This window comes from Lampris incognitus, chromosome 3 (genome assembly GCF_029633865.1).
Source record: "Lampris incognitus isolate fLamInc1 chromosome 3, fLamInc1.hap2, whole genome shotgun sequence".
NCBI classification, from domain to species: domain Eukaryota; kingdom Metazoa; phylum Chordata; class Actinopteri; order Lampriformes; family Lampridae; genus Lampris; species Lampris incognitus.
This window is the reverse complement of record NC_079213.1, coordinates 23,998,932-24,016,667: the sequence shown is the minus strand read 5'-3', so window position 1 is coordinate 24,016,667 and position 17,736 is coordinate 23,998,932. Positions and strand designations below refer to the sequence as shown.

The following is a 17,736-nucleotide window of genomic DNA, read 5'->3' as shown; positions in this document are numbered from 1 at the left end:
ATATAAACAGAGTTGACTTATGTTTAGTCTGTTTCCAAAGTTCCAAAATAGAAGTGGATTTGTAAATGCAGTGATACCATGCGGTGGTGAAATGAACTCGAATTAAAAAAAAAAACAACCACAGAGATGAGTGTAAAAAGATCAAATTTGTACACTTGAGATACAAAACAGTGTTTACACGACCTTCTGATTTTGAAACCAAAAATGTGAAGAAATCAAAGACCAGAGACACAAATATTTAACAGATATGTGAGAGATCTCAGTGATAGATGTAAAGTCATGGTGGAAAACAGTAGAACATAATCTTACAGAGGAAGGTACATCTGACTACCCATAGAGCTTCTCTTACCATGTAGCAGTTAGCATGTAGCAGTTAGCACACAGCCAAATGCAGTTTATCCACTTTTCGAAAAGTGAGTGTGCTCACTCATATCCTAAAGTTAAACCCATCTATATCATATACATTTAAATCCGGTTATACTGCACTCTGTTGTGCCATTATTTAATTTTACCATTAGATATACAGTAGCACAACGACTGAAACCAACGACCAGTTTCATGTTAAAATTGCCGTGACCATTAACTAGAGTTACAATGGCCATGTGTACTATTCACAGAGGATTTGGGAATAGTTGCAATCACAACACTGTAAGATGGGGACAGATGTACTCTTAGCGCCCCCCGGTTCAGAGATGGTCGTTCCCTCTTCACTTCCCTCTTAAGGGCGGGGATACTTGCAGTCAGTTGAGACTGAAGCGGTCACTTAGTTGAGTGATGAAATGTTTCTCCCAATAAACGTTGTGACCAGACATCCGGGTGGCGTGGCGGTCTGTTCCGTTGCCTACCAACACGGGGATCGCCAGTTCAAATCCCTGTGTTACCGCCGGCTTGGTTGGGCGTCCCTACAGACACAATTGGCCGTGTCTTCGGGTTGGAAGCTGGATGTGGGTAGGTGTCCTGGTCGCTGCACTAGTGCCTCCTCTGATTGGTCAGGGCAACTGTTCGGGGGGGATGGAGAACTGGGGGGAATAGCGTGATCCTCCGACGCTCTATGTCCCCCTGGCGAAACTCCTCACTGTCAGGTGAAAAGAAGCGGCTGGCGACTCCACATGTATCGGAGGAGACGTGGTAGTCTGCAACCCTTTCCGAATCGACAGAAGGGGTGGAGCAGCGACCTGGACAGCTCAGAAGAGTGGGGTAATTGGCCAAATTCAATTGGAGAGAAAAGGTGTAGAGGGGGGGGGGGGGTAAAAAAAAAGTGTTCAGATGAACTGATTCAACTTTCTGTGATTTCCTCACCTGGATTATTGAACATGCATCAAGACAAGTGATAGGCGTTTGCTGTACTACGTGGGCAGTTTTGACCCCCTCCCCCAAAATAAAAACCAAAACAAAAGCTAACTACCCTGTCTTTTCTCTCCAGGATCGGTGGAGTCATGCACCGAGGAGAAGACCAAGAAGATCAAGGTGGAGTATGAGAGGAAGCTGAGCTCAATGAACAAAGAGATGCAGAAGCTCCAGTCGGCCCAGAAGGAGCACGCCCGCCTGCTGAAAAACCAGTCACAGTATGAGAAGCAGCTCAAGAAGCTCCAGCTGGATGTGGCCGAGATGAAGAAGACCAAGGTATGATAGTCTGAGGAAGAGTCACAGGTCAAAGTAACTGATTTTTTCTAATAATAGATTGATTGATTTTCATAAAGAATTGTTTGCATAATATAAAGTTTACAGTGTACATGCTGTCGATGTAAACCCTTTCCAAAGTGCCTTCAGGTGCCATAGATGCATATGTAACCTGCACGACAGGGGAATGGGCCTATGCTTGTGCAGGGACAGTTTACAGTCTAATGTCTAAGTTCAGTGGAGATTGGTGTAGGTTTTTTTCTAGACCAGATTCTAGTACTCACCCCAAAGACAACACACACACTCGTGGGTATAGTTTACAATAAAAAAAACCAATTTATTTCAACAGTTCAAAGTAAAGTTATTTCAATATCAATACTAAATTAGATGTGTTATATATATATATATATTTTACTCTATTATACTTTTTAAAAGTTCTTCCTAATATTCTATTTATTGTCTATATCTATATTCTATTTTATACCCTTCTAATATATTACTTATGCAGCCATATTCTACACTAACAAATTAAAGAAAATAATCCAAAATAAAGTATGAGTGCACTCAAAGAAAATAATAAAGAAAAGGAAAGGGGGAATGATTCAGTCTTCCAATCTGTGCAAGGTGCAATGTCCAGATCCTACCACAATCACAGGGGCAAGTTAATGTAGAGGCGATGATGATGAATCCAAATCCAGGGCGATGATGGGGGCAATCCAAAGGGGGTATCCAAGGGTTCCAAACGGTGTAGCAAGGGGGGTTGTTCGGGGTACAAAAAAAACCAGTCTGCACAAAATTGTACAGATTCCTTATTAATTGCAATCTCTATCAAACAATTACAAACAAAATAAAAATACCCAAATCTAGAGTCAATTCTCAGAATTAAATCATTTCCTACATATAACTAATATGCGGCTGAATGACAACAGCCTATTGCTGTAAGAACAGTTAAAAACAAATCATCGCAGCCAGGCTGCGGCACTATCAACGTGAATTCACGTCTAGCTGGCTGCTATGGGTTCCATGGATGCCATGTAGCCCGAGTTGGCTCGGTGGCTAGTGGCAACTGGAGCTTACAGTTTTTTTTAACAACAAGCATATTATTATATTAAAATGTCTAACATTCCTACATCAAATAAACCCTATGGACCGGGTGTCCTGACTGGTTTTAAAGCTCTGAATCATATGGGAACTGCTAAGGATCATAGATATACGTTTTAGCTGGGTTAGCTTAGCTTAGCAACCAATGGAAAATTGTCAGTCTTTAGATTTCAAGATTTTAAACTCTTATCTCACCAGGATTCCAGCAGCGTACAAAACACACGAGAAAAGAGTCTTCCTTCTTCCTTCAACAGGAGATCATCGGTCTTTGGATAAAATCAAGATATCCTACGTAAATGGCTATGATTACATGGAACACAGAAAGCTGTTTACTTTTTAGCTTTGGCTAGCGGCTCACCAAGGAAGCTTCGTGGGAGGGATCTTTTTTGTCGTAGTTCAAATGTCCTGTAGCTCAAATATCCGTAGTTCAAATATCAATAATTCAAGTATCCATAGTCAAAGTTGTCCGTATTTCTAAATATCCGTATTTCTCTTCTCTATTGTCGACGGTTGTTTGTATGGTTTAAACTCTGTAGCTAGTGTGCCTCCTAGAGGCTACTCGTGGAACTTACATACGTCACAGGGTACATGTAATCATGTGGGTTACACATACATTTCCACTATGGATGGTGCCAGTAGGACCGCAAAGACACCATTTTATATTTATAGATTGTTTGACAGAGGTTAGATTTCATTAATTTTAATTTTAAGGGGGAAAAATGTGTTAGTTGTTGCCAAGATAGTCGGGACTAGTTTTCCTAGCATTTACTCATAACATAGGTAGAGAACAGCATCAATCTACTGTAAAGCGTTACCATTAAATATGAAATTACACCAACAAAGATATGGACCAAGAAACAGCAAGTTATGAAACTAAGATAGCCAAGTGTGAACAAATATGTGTAAAAGAAATGGTGAGAAGTCTGGTACTTTGTCAGTGTGTCATCAAAGTTGTGCTGAGTTCAACTTTATTTGGACAACACTTTATTTATTTGTTTGTTTGTTTGTAAGTCGAATGCATCTGATGACCAGACAATAACCTGATGACCACACGATCTAATTTGACACTTTGCATGTCAGAGTGTCAGACAAGTTTTCTTTTTTTGTTTGGCCTCCTGCTGTTCCGCTTGTGTCCACTAGGTGGGGCTGATGCGTCAGATGAAGGAGCAGCAGGACAGGAACAGAGCCTCGGAGTGCCGGAGGAACAGAGAGATTGCCTCTCTGAAGAAAGACCAGCGCAGGGCAGAGGTGAGACAGACACAGAGATTCTGAGAGAGACTGGAGAGCCTTTATCATGGATCAAGATAAAACCTATGAATTGGTTGCTGTGACAACGCATGAATTGTCGCCAGGCGCATTCATCCTAGCGCATCTTTTGTGTATGGGGGATCATGTGTGCATGAGCTGGTACTAAGGTTGTTTTTGGCCACATTTTACAAAGTCAGAATGCTCTTTATGCTCCTCTCCTCCAACAGCATCAGCTCCGACAGCTGGAGGCGCAGAAAAGACAACAGGAATTAATCCTACGCAGGAAGAATGAGGAGGTAAGACACTTGCACTGTAGTCGTTTTGGTAGGACGGGGGGATGTAAAATTAACCTGGACAATGGTTTTCACTTGTCAAGTCAGAATCTCACATAGTAACTTGAATTATGCCAAGTACATGTAGTAGACCTGTAAGAGAGCCTTCTTAATGCATTTGGGGGTTTAGAGCCATGCTTAGGGGCATGAGGTAATGTTTGTAGGTCCCTGCAGCACTGTGGCTGCAGAGTATTCCTAGTGTCATCTAATGTAGTGGTTGTGGAGGCTGTCTGGTGACTGCAAGCAAGGGTGTTTCTAGGCATAAGCAACCTATGTGGTCACCTAGAGCACCCCCCCTTAAAATATATATATATATATATATATATATATATATATATATATATATATATATATATATATACACTACCGTTCAAAAGTTTGGGATCACCCAAACAATTTTGTGTTTTCCATGAAAAGTCACACTTATTCACCACCATATGTTGTGAAATGAATAGAAAATAGAGTCAAGACATTGACAAGGTTAGAAATAATGATTTGTATTTGAAATAAGATTTTTTTTACATCAAACTTTGCTTTCGTCAAAGAATCCTCCATTTGCAGCAATTACAGCATTGCAGACCTTTGGCATTCTAGCTGTTAATTTGTTGAGGTAATCTGGAGAAATTGCACCCCACGCTTCCAGAAGCAGCTCCCACAAGTTGGATTGGTTGGATGGGCACTTCTTTGAGCAGATTGAGTTTCTGGAGCATCACATTTGTGGGGTCAATTAAACGCTCAAAATGGCCAGAAAAAGAGAACTTTCATCTGAAACTCGACAGTCTATTCTTGTTCTTAGAAATGAAGGCTATTCCATGCGAGAAATTGCTAAGAAATTGAAGATTTCCTACACCGGTGTGTACTACTCCCTTCAGAGGACAGCACAAACAGGCTCTAACCAGAGTAGAAAAAGAAGTGGGAGGCCGCGTTGCACAACTGAGCAAGAAGATAAGTACATTAGAGTCTCTAGTTTGAGAAACAGACGCCTCACAGGTCCCCAACTGGCATCTTCATTAAATAGTACCTGTTAGAGCCTGTTTGTGCTGTCCTCTGAAGGGAGTAGTACACACCGGTGTAGGAAATCTTCAATTTCTTAGCAATTTCTCGCATGGAATAGCCTTCATTTCTAAGAACAAGAATAGACTGTCGAGTTTCAGATGAAAGTTCTCTTTTTCTGGCCATTTTGAGCGTTTAATTGACCCCACAAATGTGATGCTCCAGAAACTCAATCTGCTCAAAGAAGTGCCCATCCAACCAATCCAACTTGTGGGAGCTGCTTCTGGAAGTGTGGGGTGCAATTTCTCCAGATTACCTCAACAAATTAACAGCTAGAATGCCAAAGGTCTGCAATGCTGTAATTGCTGCAAATGGAGGATTCTTTGACGAAAGCAAAGTTTGATGTAAAAAAAATCTTATTTCAAATACAAATCATTATTTCTAACCTTGTCAATGTCTTGACTCTATTTTCTATTCATTTCACAACATATGGTGGTGAATAAGTGTGACTTTTCATGGAAAACACGAAATTGTTTGGGTGATCCCAAACTTTTGAACGGTAGTGTATATATATATATATATATATGTGTGTGTGTGTTTTGGGCAATTCACTCTATATGTATTTTTAATGATTATAAAAATGCAATGAATAACACCCGCATTAGGACTTATTTATTTGTTATGAGTGAGATGATGAGAGAGATGCATCTGTTGTTCAAATTTGATTGCACATTAGTGTATTTTTTGTTTTTATTATTTAATTGATATTTTTGATTATTCATTTTATAATTTCACACAATATGTTGTCTCCTTTTGTTTACCTTTTTTTTTTTTTTTGCACACCTGCTGTTGCACTTTTGTTCATTTATGTGTTATTTCCCCTGAAGCTTTTTTTGGGTGGGTGGGGTTGGAGATCTCACCTAGGGCACCAGACTGGCCAGAAACACCACCAGGTGTGACGCTGCCAACAGACACGTGTGCTGTCATCGTGTCTTTGAGCAAGGCACCAATCTGTTAGCTACTGTCTCATCATGACATACGCTGGGTGGGAGCGTCAGCGCTTCATGTAGAATTCAGTGCAATGATAGATGTGACTGATCCCGTACAGGACGCCTGGGTTTGATATCAGCTCGTAGCGCTTGCAGTAACGATCACGATGGCACTTTAAGGTGACGATTTACTGCCCCCCCTCACCCGCCCACCCGCCCTGTGCTATAGGTGACAGCCCTGAGGCGCCAGATAAGGCCTGCCTCTGGTAAGGTGACCAGGAAGGTGAGTTTACCTGAACCACTTCCAGAGCATTCACACCACAGCACGCCGGGAAGACTGCAGTCGTCTGGAGCCAACCCCGCCAATGGAGCCAGGTGGGACTGGGGCAACTTAAACAGTCATCTGTTATTGTGTCTGTGTGTGTGTCTTTAGCTGTGTGACTGTTGGGGATGGTGGTCAACGGTGTGTGTGTGTGTGTGTGTGTGTGTGTGTGTGTGTGTGTGTGTGTGTGTGTGTATATTCTGTCTGTAGCTCTGTTTCTGCATAACTGGTGAAGCAATGTTCATGGGCTTGTGTGTATTTTATTTATTTTTTTAATTCAAGTTTTTATTGAGTTTCTTTAAGGAACATTAATACAAATGAAAAAGTACAAAAGACCAAACGGAAACACCCCCCCCCCCAAAAAAAAACCCCAAAAGAAAGCAAGCAAGAACTAAAACAGCAATGACTTAACAAAAGCACAGCATCGTCTCTGCAACATCGGTGACGTTAATGATCCAGAATACCGTCAGCACATCATCCGTCCTTGAAAGCGCCACCAAGTGAGCCGTTCTACAGCTCAAACCTGGAAACTAGAGAGAAGTTCCTGTGGCACAGCCAAAGCAAAAACAAGAGCTAGGTTAAAGCTAGAGAGCAAAGGCTCCTTCGGATATCTTGGGGGTAAACGCGACCTGTCAAAGATGGGGGTTTTTTTCAACTTCATAGCCAGCATACATAAATGAATAATCTTGGTACAAACAGCTACACATCCAGAATGACTTTCATATTTTTGTGTTTTGCTTTGGGACAATGATGCATCCCTGTGTGTGTGGATTGTGTGTTTGTTAGCATTGACACAAACTCTTAGGTGTCGTCTTATTTCTCGTAAAACAAATGAAGAAAATTCTGCAAATGGAACAAGATAATGCTACACACTTTGTTTTTCATGTTCCAGGTATTGGCAAACTAATGTCAATATGCTTCTGCATATGTGGAAACGAGCTTATAAGTTCAAATAAGAAAAATAAAATAGACGATGCCACTGCAAGATTTTAAGTAATTCCATTATTGACTTGTCAGATGTCTTTTGCAGTTTAGGATTTCTTTAACTTTTAAGTTCAGTCCAGTTGCTCGCATGTATAAATATCACCATGTTTGTCCTCTCCAGGAAGTCACCGGTGCGGATGGGCAGTGTTTATTCCACCAGGACGGCCCGGGCCAAGTGGCAGTCTCTGGAGAGACACGTCAGTGACATTATCATGCAGAAGATGACCATATCCAACATGGAGGCTGACATGAACCGGCTGCTGAAGGTTATCGCATTATATTCCTACTGCGGCACGGTGGCCTAGTGGTTAGCACTGTTGCCTTACAGCAAGAAGGTCCTGGATTCGAACCCCAGGCCGTCCCAGGTCCCCTCTGTGTGGAGTTTGCATGTTCTCCCCTTGTTTGCATGTTCTCCCCATGTCTGCGTGGGTTTCCTCTGGGTGCTCCGGTTTCCTCCCACCATCAAAAAGACATGTATGTTAGGGTTAATATTCCTGTCTTTGCCCCTGAGCAAGGCAATGGAAAGAAGAACTGGAGTTGCTCCCCGGGCGCTGCAGCTGCCCACTGCTCCTATACAATAGGATGGGTTAAATGCAGAAGACACATTTCATTGTAACCTGTACAATATCAAAATAAAGTGGCTTTCTTCTTCTACAAGCCTTATTATTTTGATTTAAAAAACTGTTAAAAAGGATGGACACCCATCTAACATTTCTTCTCCACCCCCCTCGCAGCAACGAGAGGAGCTGACCAAGCGAAGGGAGCGAGTGTCCAGGAAGAGCGAGAAGATGGCGGTGGACGGGGCAGACGCCGACCGCTCCCTGGCGTCCCTGAATGAGGAGATGGAGTCTCTGGGCGCCAACATCGACTACATCAACGACAGCATCGCTGACTGCCAGGCCAACATCATGCAGATGGAGGAGGCCAAGGTGAGACGCTCGGTATACTGTTATTATTGCACAGCAGTTAAGAGTAAACGTTAAACTCAGTATATGGACCACTCCTCAAACAGTAAACAACCACAACAGTAAGACGGGGGGGGATGCTGTAGTGTGGTTGATACAATAATTTGTGACTACGATCATGAATGGTTAGTAAATACCATATGAAACTGTCTGTGTCATTTTTACTGAACATCTTGCTGTGATTGAATCCAGGAGGAAGGAGACATATTGGATGTGAATGCAGTGGTCAGCTCATGTAACCTGTCAGAGGCCCGCTTCCTCCTGGACCACTTCATGTCTATGGCCATCAACAAGGTATCTCCAACCCTCTCTGATCAGCACCCCAACACGTGTAGCTCCTCCTTACTGTCCCTGAATAACATCTCTAGTTTTGGGGTCGCTCACTACCAATGCTGAAATGTAATACTGACTCACATACGGGTGATAAATGAAAGGAAAACCCAATATTAAGTGTCTTAGTAAGGTGTTGGTCCACCACGAGCCTCCAGAACAGCGTCAGTGCTCCTTGTCATAAGAGTCTACAGGTCTGTGAACTCTACTGAAGTCCCAAATCTCCCATAGGTGTTCAACTGGGTTGAGATCTGGTGACTGTGAAGGCCCTAGCATATGATTTACATCATTTTCATTCTCATCAAATCATTTAGTGACCCCTCGTGCCCTACGGATGGGGGCATCGTCATCCCGGAAGAGACCACTCCCATCAGGATAGAAATGTTTCATCATAGGATAACGGTGATCACTCAGGGGCATCCAAATGGCGTGGCAGTCTATTCCGTTGCCTACCAACATGGGGCTCACCGGTTCGAATCCCTGTGTTACCCCCGGCTTGGTCGGGCATTCCTACAGACACAATTGGCTGTGTCTGTGGGTGGGAAGCTGGATGTGGGGATGTGTCCTGGTCGCTGCATTAGCGCCTCCTCTGGTCGGTCGGGGCGCCTGTTTGGGGGGGAGGGGGAACTGGGGGGAATAGCATGATCCTCCCATGTGCTACGTCCCCCTGGTGAAGCTCCTCACTGTCAGGTGAAATGAAGCGGCTGGTGACTCCACATATTATCGGAGGAGGCATGTGGTAGTCTGCAGCCCTCCCTGGATCGGCCGAGGGGTCGAAGCAGCGACCGGGACAGCTCGGAAGAGTGGCGTAATTGGGGAGAAAAAAGGGGGGGGTGATCACTCAGAATAACTTTGTGTTGATTTGCAGTGACCCTTCCCTCAAAGGGGACAAGTAGACCCAAACCATACCAGGAAAATGCCCCCCACATCATAACAGAGCCCCCGGACCCCCTCACTGTAGGGGTCTAGCACTCAGGTTTTTCCTTAAATTTGCCACCCGTCTGTATATGTCAGAGGTATAACATTAGAGGTGACATTGACTTGGACCGAACATATTGCAAGTTAGCGCACACTATGTTTATTTGAATCACATTGCAGCAGACGACATCACATAGTGGTTTTAGAGACCCGTGAGTTTGATAACGCGTCCATTATCTGCTCCGTCCCAGGGACTGCAGGCGGCCCAGAAGGATTCCCAGGTGAAGGTGATGGAGGGCAGGCTGAAGCAGACGGAAATCAACAGCGCCACCCAGAACCAGCTGCTCTTCCACATGCTGAAGGAGAAGGCCGAGGTCAACCCAGAGCTGGACGCCCTGCTGGGCAGCGCCCTCCAAGGTAGGACCAACCCAAACAGGAAACCGGCATGAGGACCAGGCACATGTCAGTCACAATCATCTTTTCTTTCTTTCACCGTTTGACGACACTTTATTTTGCAGTCTTAACTTGCTGTTTTATGTTACAAAGTGTTGCAAATATTCTATGAAATTAATTTCATGACTGTCAGATACTGTCCATAAATCTGGTTTAGGTTTTATTATTTCAAATTAAAGCATAGTCAGTTAAGTGGTAAGATTGACAGATGGATAGATAGATAGATAGATAGATAGATAGATAGATAGATAGATAGATAGATAGATAGATAGATAGATAGATCGATCTGAGGGATCAATAGATAGACAGATAGATAGATAGATCGATCTGAGGGATCAATAGATAGACAGATAGATAGATAGATCTGAGGGGTAGATGAGTAGATAGATGGATGGATAGATATAGATAGATAGATAGATAGATAGATAGATAGATAGATAGATAGATAGATAGATAGATAGATAGATAGATAGATAGAGAGGTAGATGGGTAGATAGATGGATAGATAGATAGATTTTTCGGCATTTTTCCGATTAAGAAATATTTTACAGGCCTATTAATTGTGTAGTAATTGTGAAGAAATTGCTAAGAAATAACAGTGAAGTAAAATCAGTAAAATGACAAAGATGTAGTAGTAGAATTACAAAGATGTAGTAGTAGAATTACCAGGAAGCATTGGGTAATTATAGAAAAGCAGATAAAGAGGTTTTTTGGGTAATTATATGGAAATTATTTGTTATGGTGAGTGGTATAGCCCACATACAGGGTAAGACAGGACAGTCGTTTATTCACATTACTACCTAATTAACGGCGTGTAAATTATAGGGTTACCAAACTTTTTTTCCCCCATTTCGTCTTTGAAAAGTTGAAGTTTAGTTGTGTGCAGTTTTCAGCTAAATGCAACACTGTGTTCTTCACCAAACGTATGATGGTACTGTAGATAATTTAGAAAACGTCCCTGTCCTCTATTGAGTGGCGTCTGAGGCAGGAGACGACACTGTGAAATAAGGTGTGTCCATTCACTCATCCGTGGGTCTGACTTTGATCCGGTTTCTTTTTGTGTTGTTTTGTCTGTTGTGTTGGCCTGAATTCAGAGTTAGGGTGCCTGTCAGCGGGTAAGTAAGAGATGCCACAGTAGCGTGACTGTGTCCGAGAGAGCACGACGGACGCACACCACAAGATTCCTACCAGATTTATTTTTGTAAGCCACCACGCAATGCAAAACTACCGAATCAAACACAACAAAGCAACGACTTATGAAACAGTAAATAAAGTGAGGTAGGGGCGTCTGGGTGGTGTGGCGGTCTATTCCGTTGCCTACCAACACGGGGATCGCCGGTTTGAATCCCCGTGTTACCTCCGGCTTGGTCGGGTGTCCCTACAGACACAATTGGCCGTGTCTGCGGGTGGGAAGCCAGATGTGGGTATGTGTCCCGGTCGCTGCACTAGCGCCTCCTCTGGTCGGTCGGGGCGGCTGTTTGGGGGGAGGGGGAACTGGGGGAAATAGCATGATCCTCCCACGCACTACGTCCCCCTGGTGAAACTCCTCACTGTCAGGTGAAAAGAAGCAGCTGGTGACTCCACATGTATCAGAGGAGGCATGTGGTAGTCTGCAGCCCTCCCCGGATCGGCAGAGGGGGTGGAGCAGAGACCGGGACGGCTCGGAAGAGTGGGGTAATTGGCCGGATACAATTGGGAAGAAAAAAGGGGGGAAATCCTCCAAAAATTAATAAATAAAAAAAGTGAGGTAACAATCATTGTTATAATTGCAATTAACTAGGGTACTAAAAATGGCTATTTATTAATCTGTACCCCGCCGCATCATCTCCACATCAGCCAATGAGCACAGAAAACAGAATTAGAGGAGTGTGTGTGTGTGTGTGCTCACTTGGTAATAACCACATATAAGTCCAACTTCCTAGAGACCTCTGGTAATATTGAACGCATTCCGATCAACCAGTGCTACCAATGCCCTTTTCTAAGAGGCTCGCTCTCGGAAAACCGGCCATCAAAAGTTGTCTATGGACAGCTATGGTTCTTAATTAAAGAAATCTTGTGGTGTGCATCCACCCAAAGTCCCCCCAACTAACCCAGTTGAAGTAATACTGCCATGGCTTGCATGAGTTGGTGTGTTATGTTACTCCCGTTGTCCCATATGCTAGTGAGTCCCACTGTGTCAGGATGAAGGATGCTCCATCTTAGACCCCCGTCCAAACCAGAGTTGCACCGGGACTCTGACTTGGTGTACAGACTGTTGTTTGTTTACGTGTTTGTGTGTGTGTCCGGGCCTACTTTGTCGCTGTCTGTGTTTATAATATGTCTCAGTCTCTGTCCCTCTTCTCCGGCACTGTTTGTGTGTGTGTGTGTGTGTGTGTGTGTGTGTGTGTGTGTGTGTGTGTGTGTGTGTGTGTGTCTGTATGTGTCTGTGTCTGTATGTGTCTGTGTCTGTGTCTGTGTGTGTGTGTGTCTTACATCTATCTCCCTGTCATGATGTGGTGTAGTCGGACTCTGACCCAGCCAGCATATTCTGTCCTGCAGTCAATACTTTGCTATTGTACAATATCCTTATTTAAAATTCATTGCACATATTGGCATTCTTTCATTTCTCTCTCTGTCTCTCTCACCTCTGCCTCCCTCTCCCAGTGTCTCATATCCTCTCTCTTTACCTCTGCATGTGTGTTTACATACATGTGCAGAGGTTAAGAGTCCCCCCCCCACACACACACACCACCACCACACACAGTAGATTCCAAGTACATCACACTAATGACCACTAATGGGCCTCTCTAGCTAAACCATCTGGCAACCTCTGACCTTATAGCTATTTTAAAACTGTAAGCTTTAAACTCTTGTTGTGCTGCAATATATTTACAGCTGCATGTCGAAACTACAATTCATTTTTTTCCAAATGCACAATCCATATAGTACTTGTTAAAACTGAAGTTGAAGTACATCTAGGCTTCAATACCACAAGTACAGTGAGCTGTAATTGCATATTTTGTGCGTGAGAGAGACTCGCAGATTGGAATTAGATGTGAATGCACGGTGCTGTACATGCATGTGTTTTCATGTGTTGTGGTTTTTTGGGTTTTTTTTGTCTTTGTTCAGAGAATGGAGATGACAGCAGTAGTGATGAGTCCACCCACAGTCCAGCTACAGAGGGCAGGTAAACATGAATATCTCGATATCTGGATTATCCTGTACATATCCATTCATATCCCCACTCATTAACACACCCTCCGTGTCTGTTACCAGTCATATTCATTCTTTTTTTATCTATGTTAAGCTTATTTGTTTGGGATTTCTTTATTTCAGTCTAATTTGAATTACTACATCCATATACTTTGAGTCTATATACACATTAAATACATTCAGTTCAGGCAAAATAAAAAGGGGCATTTCTAATTTTTGAGACAACTGTATGATCAGTTATGAGCTGCAGACTTTTTTGTTCATTCCATATTTCAGCTGCACCAGTATTTTGGTTTTGAAGTTATTGGAAGCAACAATTAGGAGCAGCTGTCCTGAGTTTGTTAGACTAACTCGGGACACATAAATTGGCTCCTTATCCCGAAATGAAGACTGTCCAGAGATAAACACACTTAAAGACTAATGCAGCGTTCCAGACAACTCGGCACTAAAGTAGTGAAAAACGACATCCGACTTGTGAGAAAAAAGAAGCGACTGTTCATCAAACTCAGAAATACAGGTGTGAAACTTGGCTCTTCATTTCCGAGCTTTGATTTCATCCGACCTGAGCACTGGTGATGTCACAGCAAGAAACGGTACAATAGGGAAAAAAACATAAAACGAAAACATGCATGTTTGCTAAATGAATAACTAGATATACATGATACTTTTAAAATGTAGTTGCAAATAATTACAAAAAAGTTGAAAAAAGGCTGAAAAATAATCAGCATAAATATATTTCGATATTAAAGTTTTTCCTATGGGGGATCCAATTTTTTTTTCCTCCCTGTTTACTCAGGAACCCGTTTACACGGGGTTGAATCCCTGTGTTACCTCCGGCTTGGTCGGGCATCCCTACAGACACAATTGGCCGTGTCTGCGGGTGAGAAGTCAGATGTGGGTATTTGTCCTGGTCGCTGTACTAGCGCCTCCTCTGGTCAGTCGGGGCGCCCCCCCCCCCAAATGGGCAAAGAGGGGGGTGGAGCAGCAACCGGGACGGCTCAAAAAAAGAGCAGGATAATTGGCCAGATACAATTGGGGAGAAAAAGGAGGAAAATTGAAAAAAAAAAGAAAAGTTCAAATTCCGAGTTTGTGTTGAACGCAGCGTAAAGGCGTCTCAGCTTCAGCTCCCCCTGGTGTCTGGTGTGTGTCTAGTTGGGACGTGGCGCCATTTTGTCCGCCCTGCGTTAGTACATACCCCATCCTGACACACTGCTCTACAAAAAGCTAAACTGTATAGCGTGTTTCAAAGGCTTCTTGTTCCCCAACATTTTTAACCACAAACCCTGTTTTTTTTTTTTTTACCGAATTGACTCACTCTCGCATGGCAACCATATCGAGCTTTTTCTGCTGCGTTTCGGCTGCTTTTTGGACGTACTGAAATGACTTCCTGTTTGTGTAAAATAAAATAAACTTCCATACAACCCAAGCTACGCCTTTAAAAAGGGATCGATTGGGTCGCATGATGTAATTTTTTTTTTTTACAAATCTTTATTAAGATAACAGATTTAGTACATGGAGGCCAGTATACAGAACTAACACACATAACAAAGGAGCCAGGGGTACATTCCATTCCATTAAATAAAGATATTAAAAAGACATACATAAATTAAAAGTTTTTGTAGATCATTGTATTTGTTCCAGTTCATGTTTGACTTGTAACAGCCACCGTACTAACTAAGGTAACCACCTCCTACTGCTACAGGAAGTACGTCAGCAGTCGGGCTGCCGGTTACATACCGAGTTCTGTTGTTCCAATCAATAAACTTGTTAAACGTTCTCTAGCGTCTGACCAGTCGTCATTCTACATGGTGTCAGAAGACGTGGAAGTATTCTCATTGAACGATGTGTCAAGGAAAACAAAAGTTTGAAACGTAATACATTCCGATCAGCGTAGGACGTTCCTCAAATTGAAAGCTAATGGCTAATGCTGGCTAGCATGGAAGCTGTCGTGTAGACGCTGAGAAGAAAGAAATAATTACTGAAACTCAGAGACAATCGTGGCAGAGGGATTCCGTAAACCAGATCCATTGGTGTATGACAACCAATATTGCTGACAGTTGGAGCCTTTTTTAACAGGAATACGACACATTTATTGAAGCTGTGCACTCAGATAAACTGGCTGGCACTCAAGCTTTCATCCTATTGAACCTGGCCGGCTCAGAAGCCATCGAGCGGGAACGCGCGTTTGTGTATGCGCCAGCTGTGACCGAGGGTGTGGGAGACGATCACCGCATAATTGTCCCCGCTGAATCAAGAGAGGACCCGAAGTGCCTAAAAAGGAAAGTCCGTGAGTTATGCAATCCTCAAATAAATGTCACAATGGAACGGATAAGTTCAATACGAGAGACCATTGAAGCTTCTGTCAATGACTTTAAAAACAAAGCAAAATGTTGCAGATTTGAAGTCTTGCATGACGAATTAATAAAAGACAGGCTTGTGTGTGGTATCATAAATGATAGCATGAGAAAACTTCTACTGCGTGATTTTGAACTGACTTTAGCCAAAGCAGTTGAAATATGTCACATACATTAAATGACAGAGCAACACACAAAGACACTGGCTACACCTTGGCAAAACTCAGCAAATGTAGACAGCTTGCAACACAAAACAAAGGAAAAACAGTCATGTGGTGTCAAGCAAAAAAAAATACACAGAACGTGTAACTCGGCCCATAGTTAACCGTAGCAATTGTGGAGGCAGCCATGAGGCCAGACTGGACAAATGCCCAGCATTTGGCAAGCAGTGTCACAAGTGGAACAAATTGATACAAGCAATGCTGCAAATCAATACAAAGCTATTACAGACAAAGTTATCACAGACATAGACCTGAAAAGACTGTAAATCAAGTTGACACAGCAGAACTCTTGGGTGAAAGTGATGACTCATTTTATGTTGACGGGATCACAGTAGCAACAGAAACAGTCAGTACTGTCAGCCCACCGGTAACACGGAGGAGTGAAATATCCTGGACAGTTAAAGTCCATGGAAAACCTGTTGAACTCAAAGTGGATACCGGGGCGCAATGCAATGTCATATCTGTCAAGACATTAAACCGAGTGAAACACAAGGAGAAAGTGGATCACTCCAAGACAACAAAGCTGATTGCTTATGGAGGCAATGAAATCTGCACAATCGAGTCAATAACCCTATCATGCTACTTAGCAGACAGACCCTACACCCTACAGTTCCATGTGGTGAAGCAAAAACATAAAGCCATTACTAGGCTTACAAGACCGCCTTCGTATTGGACTAATCACACTCAGTGAAGAGATACATCAGCTTAGTGTGACAGAAGAGGCAAGCTTCTCACGCAAAGTCTTCACAGACTACGCCAAGCTCTTCAAAGATGAAATTGATAAGCTTCCTTCTAGCTACTTCATGAAGATTGACCCCGAAGCACAACCTGTCATCTGACCTGCACGCCGTATTCCAGTTGCAATGCAAGATAAGGTCAAAACAGAATTAGACAGAATGACAAGTCTAGTTTCAGAACCTATTGAATGGCTATCATCAATGGTGGCTACTCACAAGAGAAATTCAGACAACATACGCCTCTGCATTGACCAGAAGGACCTCAACAAAGCCCTCAAATGCCCACATCACCCAATGTGCACTGTGGAAGAAGTAGCAGCGCAGATGCCAAACTCAATTGTGTTCTCAACGTTAGATGCCAAGAGTTCTTTTTGGCAAACACCACTGGATCGCAGGTCTTCAATGCTAACTACATTCAGCTCGCCCTTTGGAAGATTCAGATTCTTCAGGATGCCCTTTGGAATAAGCAGCAGCAGTGAAGTATTTCAGCACACAGTGACGCAAATCTTTGCTGGATGTCGTTGTGCAGTGATAGTTGATGACATCATTGTCGGAGGAGACCGTGAGAAAGAACATGACGAAAACCTCAACAAAGTCCTCGATCGAGCACATGAAGTCAACTTGAGGTTAAACCCAAAGAGGGGCAGATTCAGACTGAAGGAAGTCAGTTATGTGGGTCACATGTTCACAAGCCAAGGGCGAAAGCCAGACCCATCAAAACAAAAGCTATCAGTGAAACGTCTGCTCCAGAAGATGTCACAGCTCTGCAGCGATTCCTTGGAATGGTCAGTTACTTGGGGAGGGTTATCCCAAACTTTAGTGAGGTCTCAGCTCCCCTGCGACAGCTAACTCAGAAAGACACAGCGTGGTGCTGGTACAAACAGCACGAAGATGCAATTAATGCGCTAAAACAGAGTCTCTCAAACCCACCTACGCTGAAGTATTACAACATCCACAAGCCCGTCACACTTACATGT

General features: G+C 43.1%; 1 protein-coding gene across 1 annotated transcript in view; it reads left to right on the top strand.

Annotated features, from left to right (window-relative positions):
* Positions 1-17,736, top strand: part of LOC130109085 (kinesin-like protein KIF21A) — a 77,555-nt gene that overhangs the window by 47,611 nt on the left and 12,208 nt on the right. Inside the window, exons 16-25 of the mRNA XM_056275816.1 lie at positions 1,424-1,623; positions 3,862-3,969; positions 4,197-4,265; positions 6,513-6,658; positions 7,711-7,855; positions 8,324-8,518; positions 8,747-8,848; positions 10,054-10,219; positions 11,350-11,370; positions 13,364-13,421. Of these exons, the coding sequence (XP_056131791.1) occupies positions 1,424-1,623; positions 3,862-3,969; positions 4,197-4,265; positions 6,513-6,658; positions 7,711-7,855; positions 8,324-8,518; positions 8,747-8,848; positions 10,054-10,219; positions 11,350-11,370; positions 13,364-13,421 (1,210 nt within the window). The remainder of the gene's footprint in view (positions 1-1,423; positions 1,624-3,861; positions 3,970-4,196; positions 4,266-6,512; positions 6,659-7,710; positions 7,856-8,323; positions 8,519-8,746; positions 8,849-10,053; positions 10,220-11,349; positions 11,371-13,363; positions 13,422-17,736) is intronic.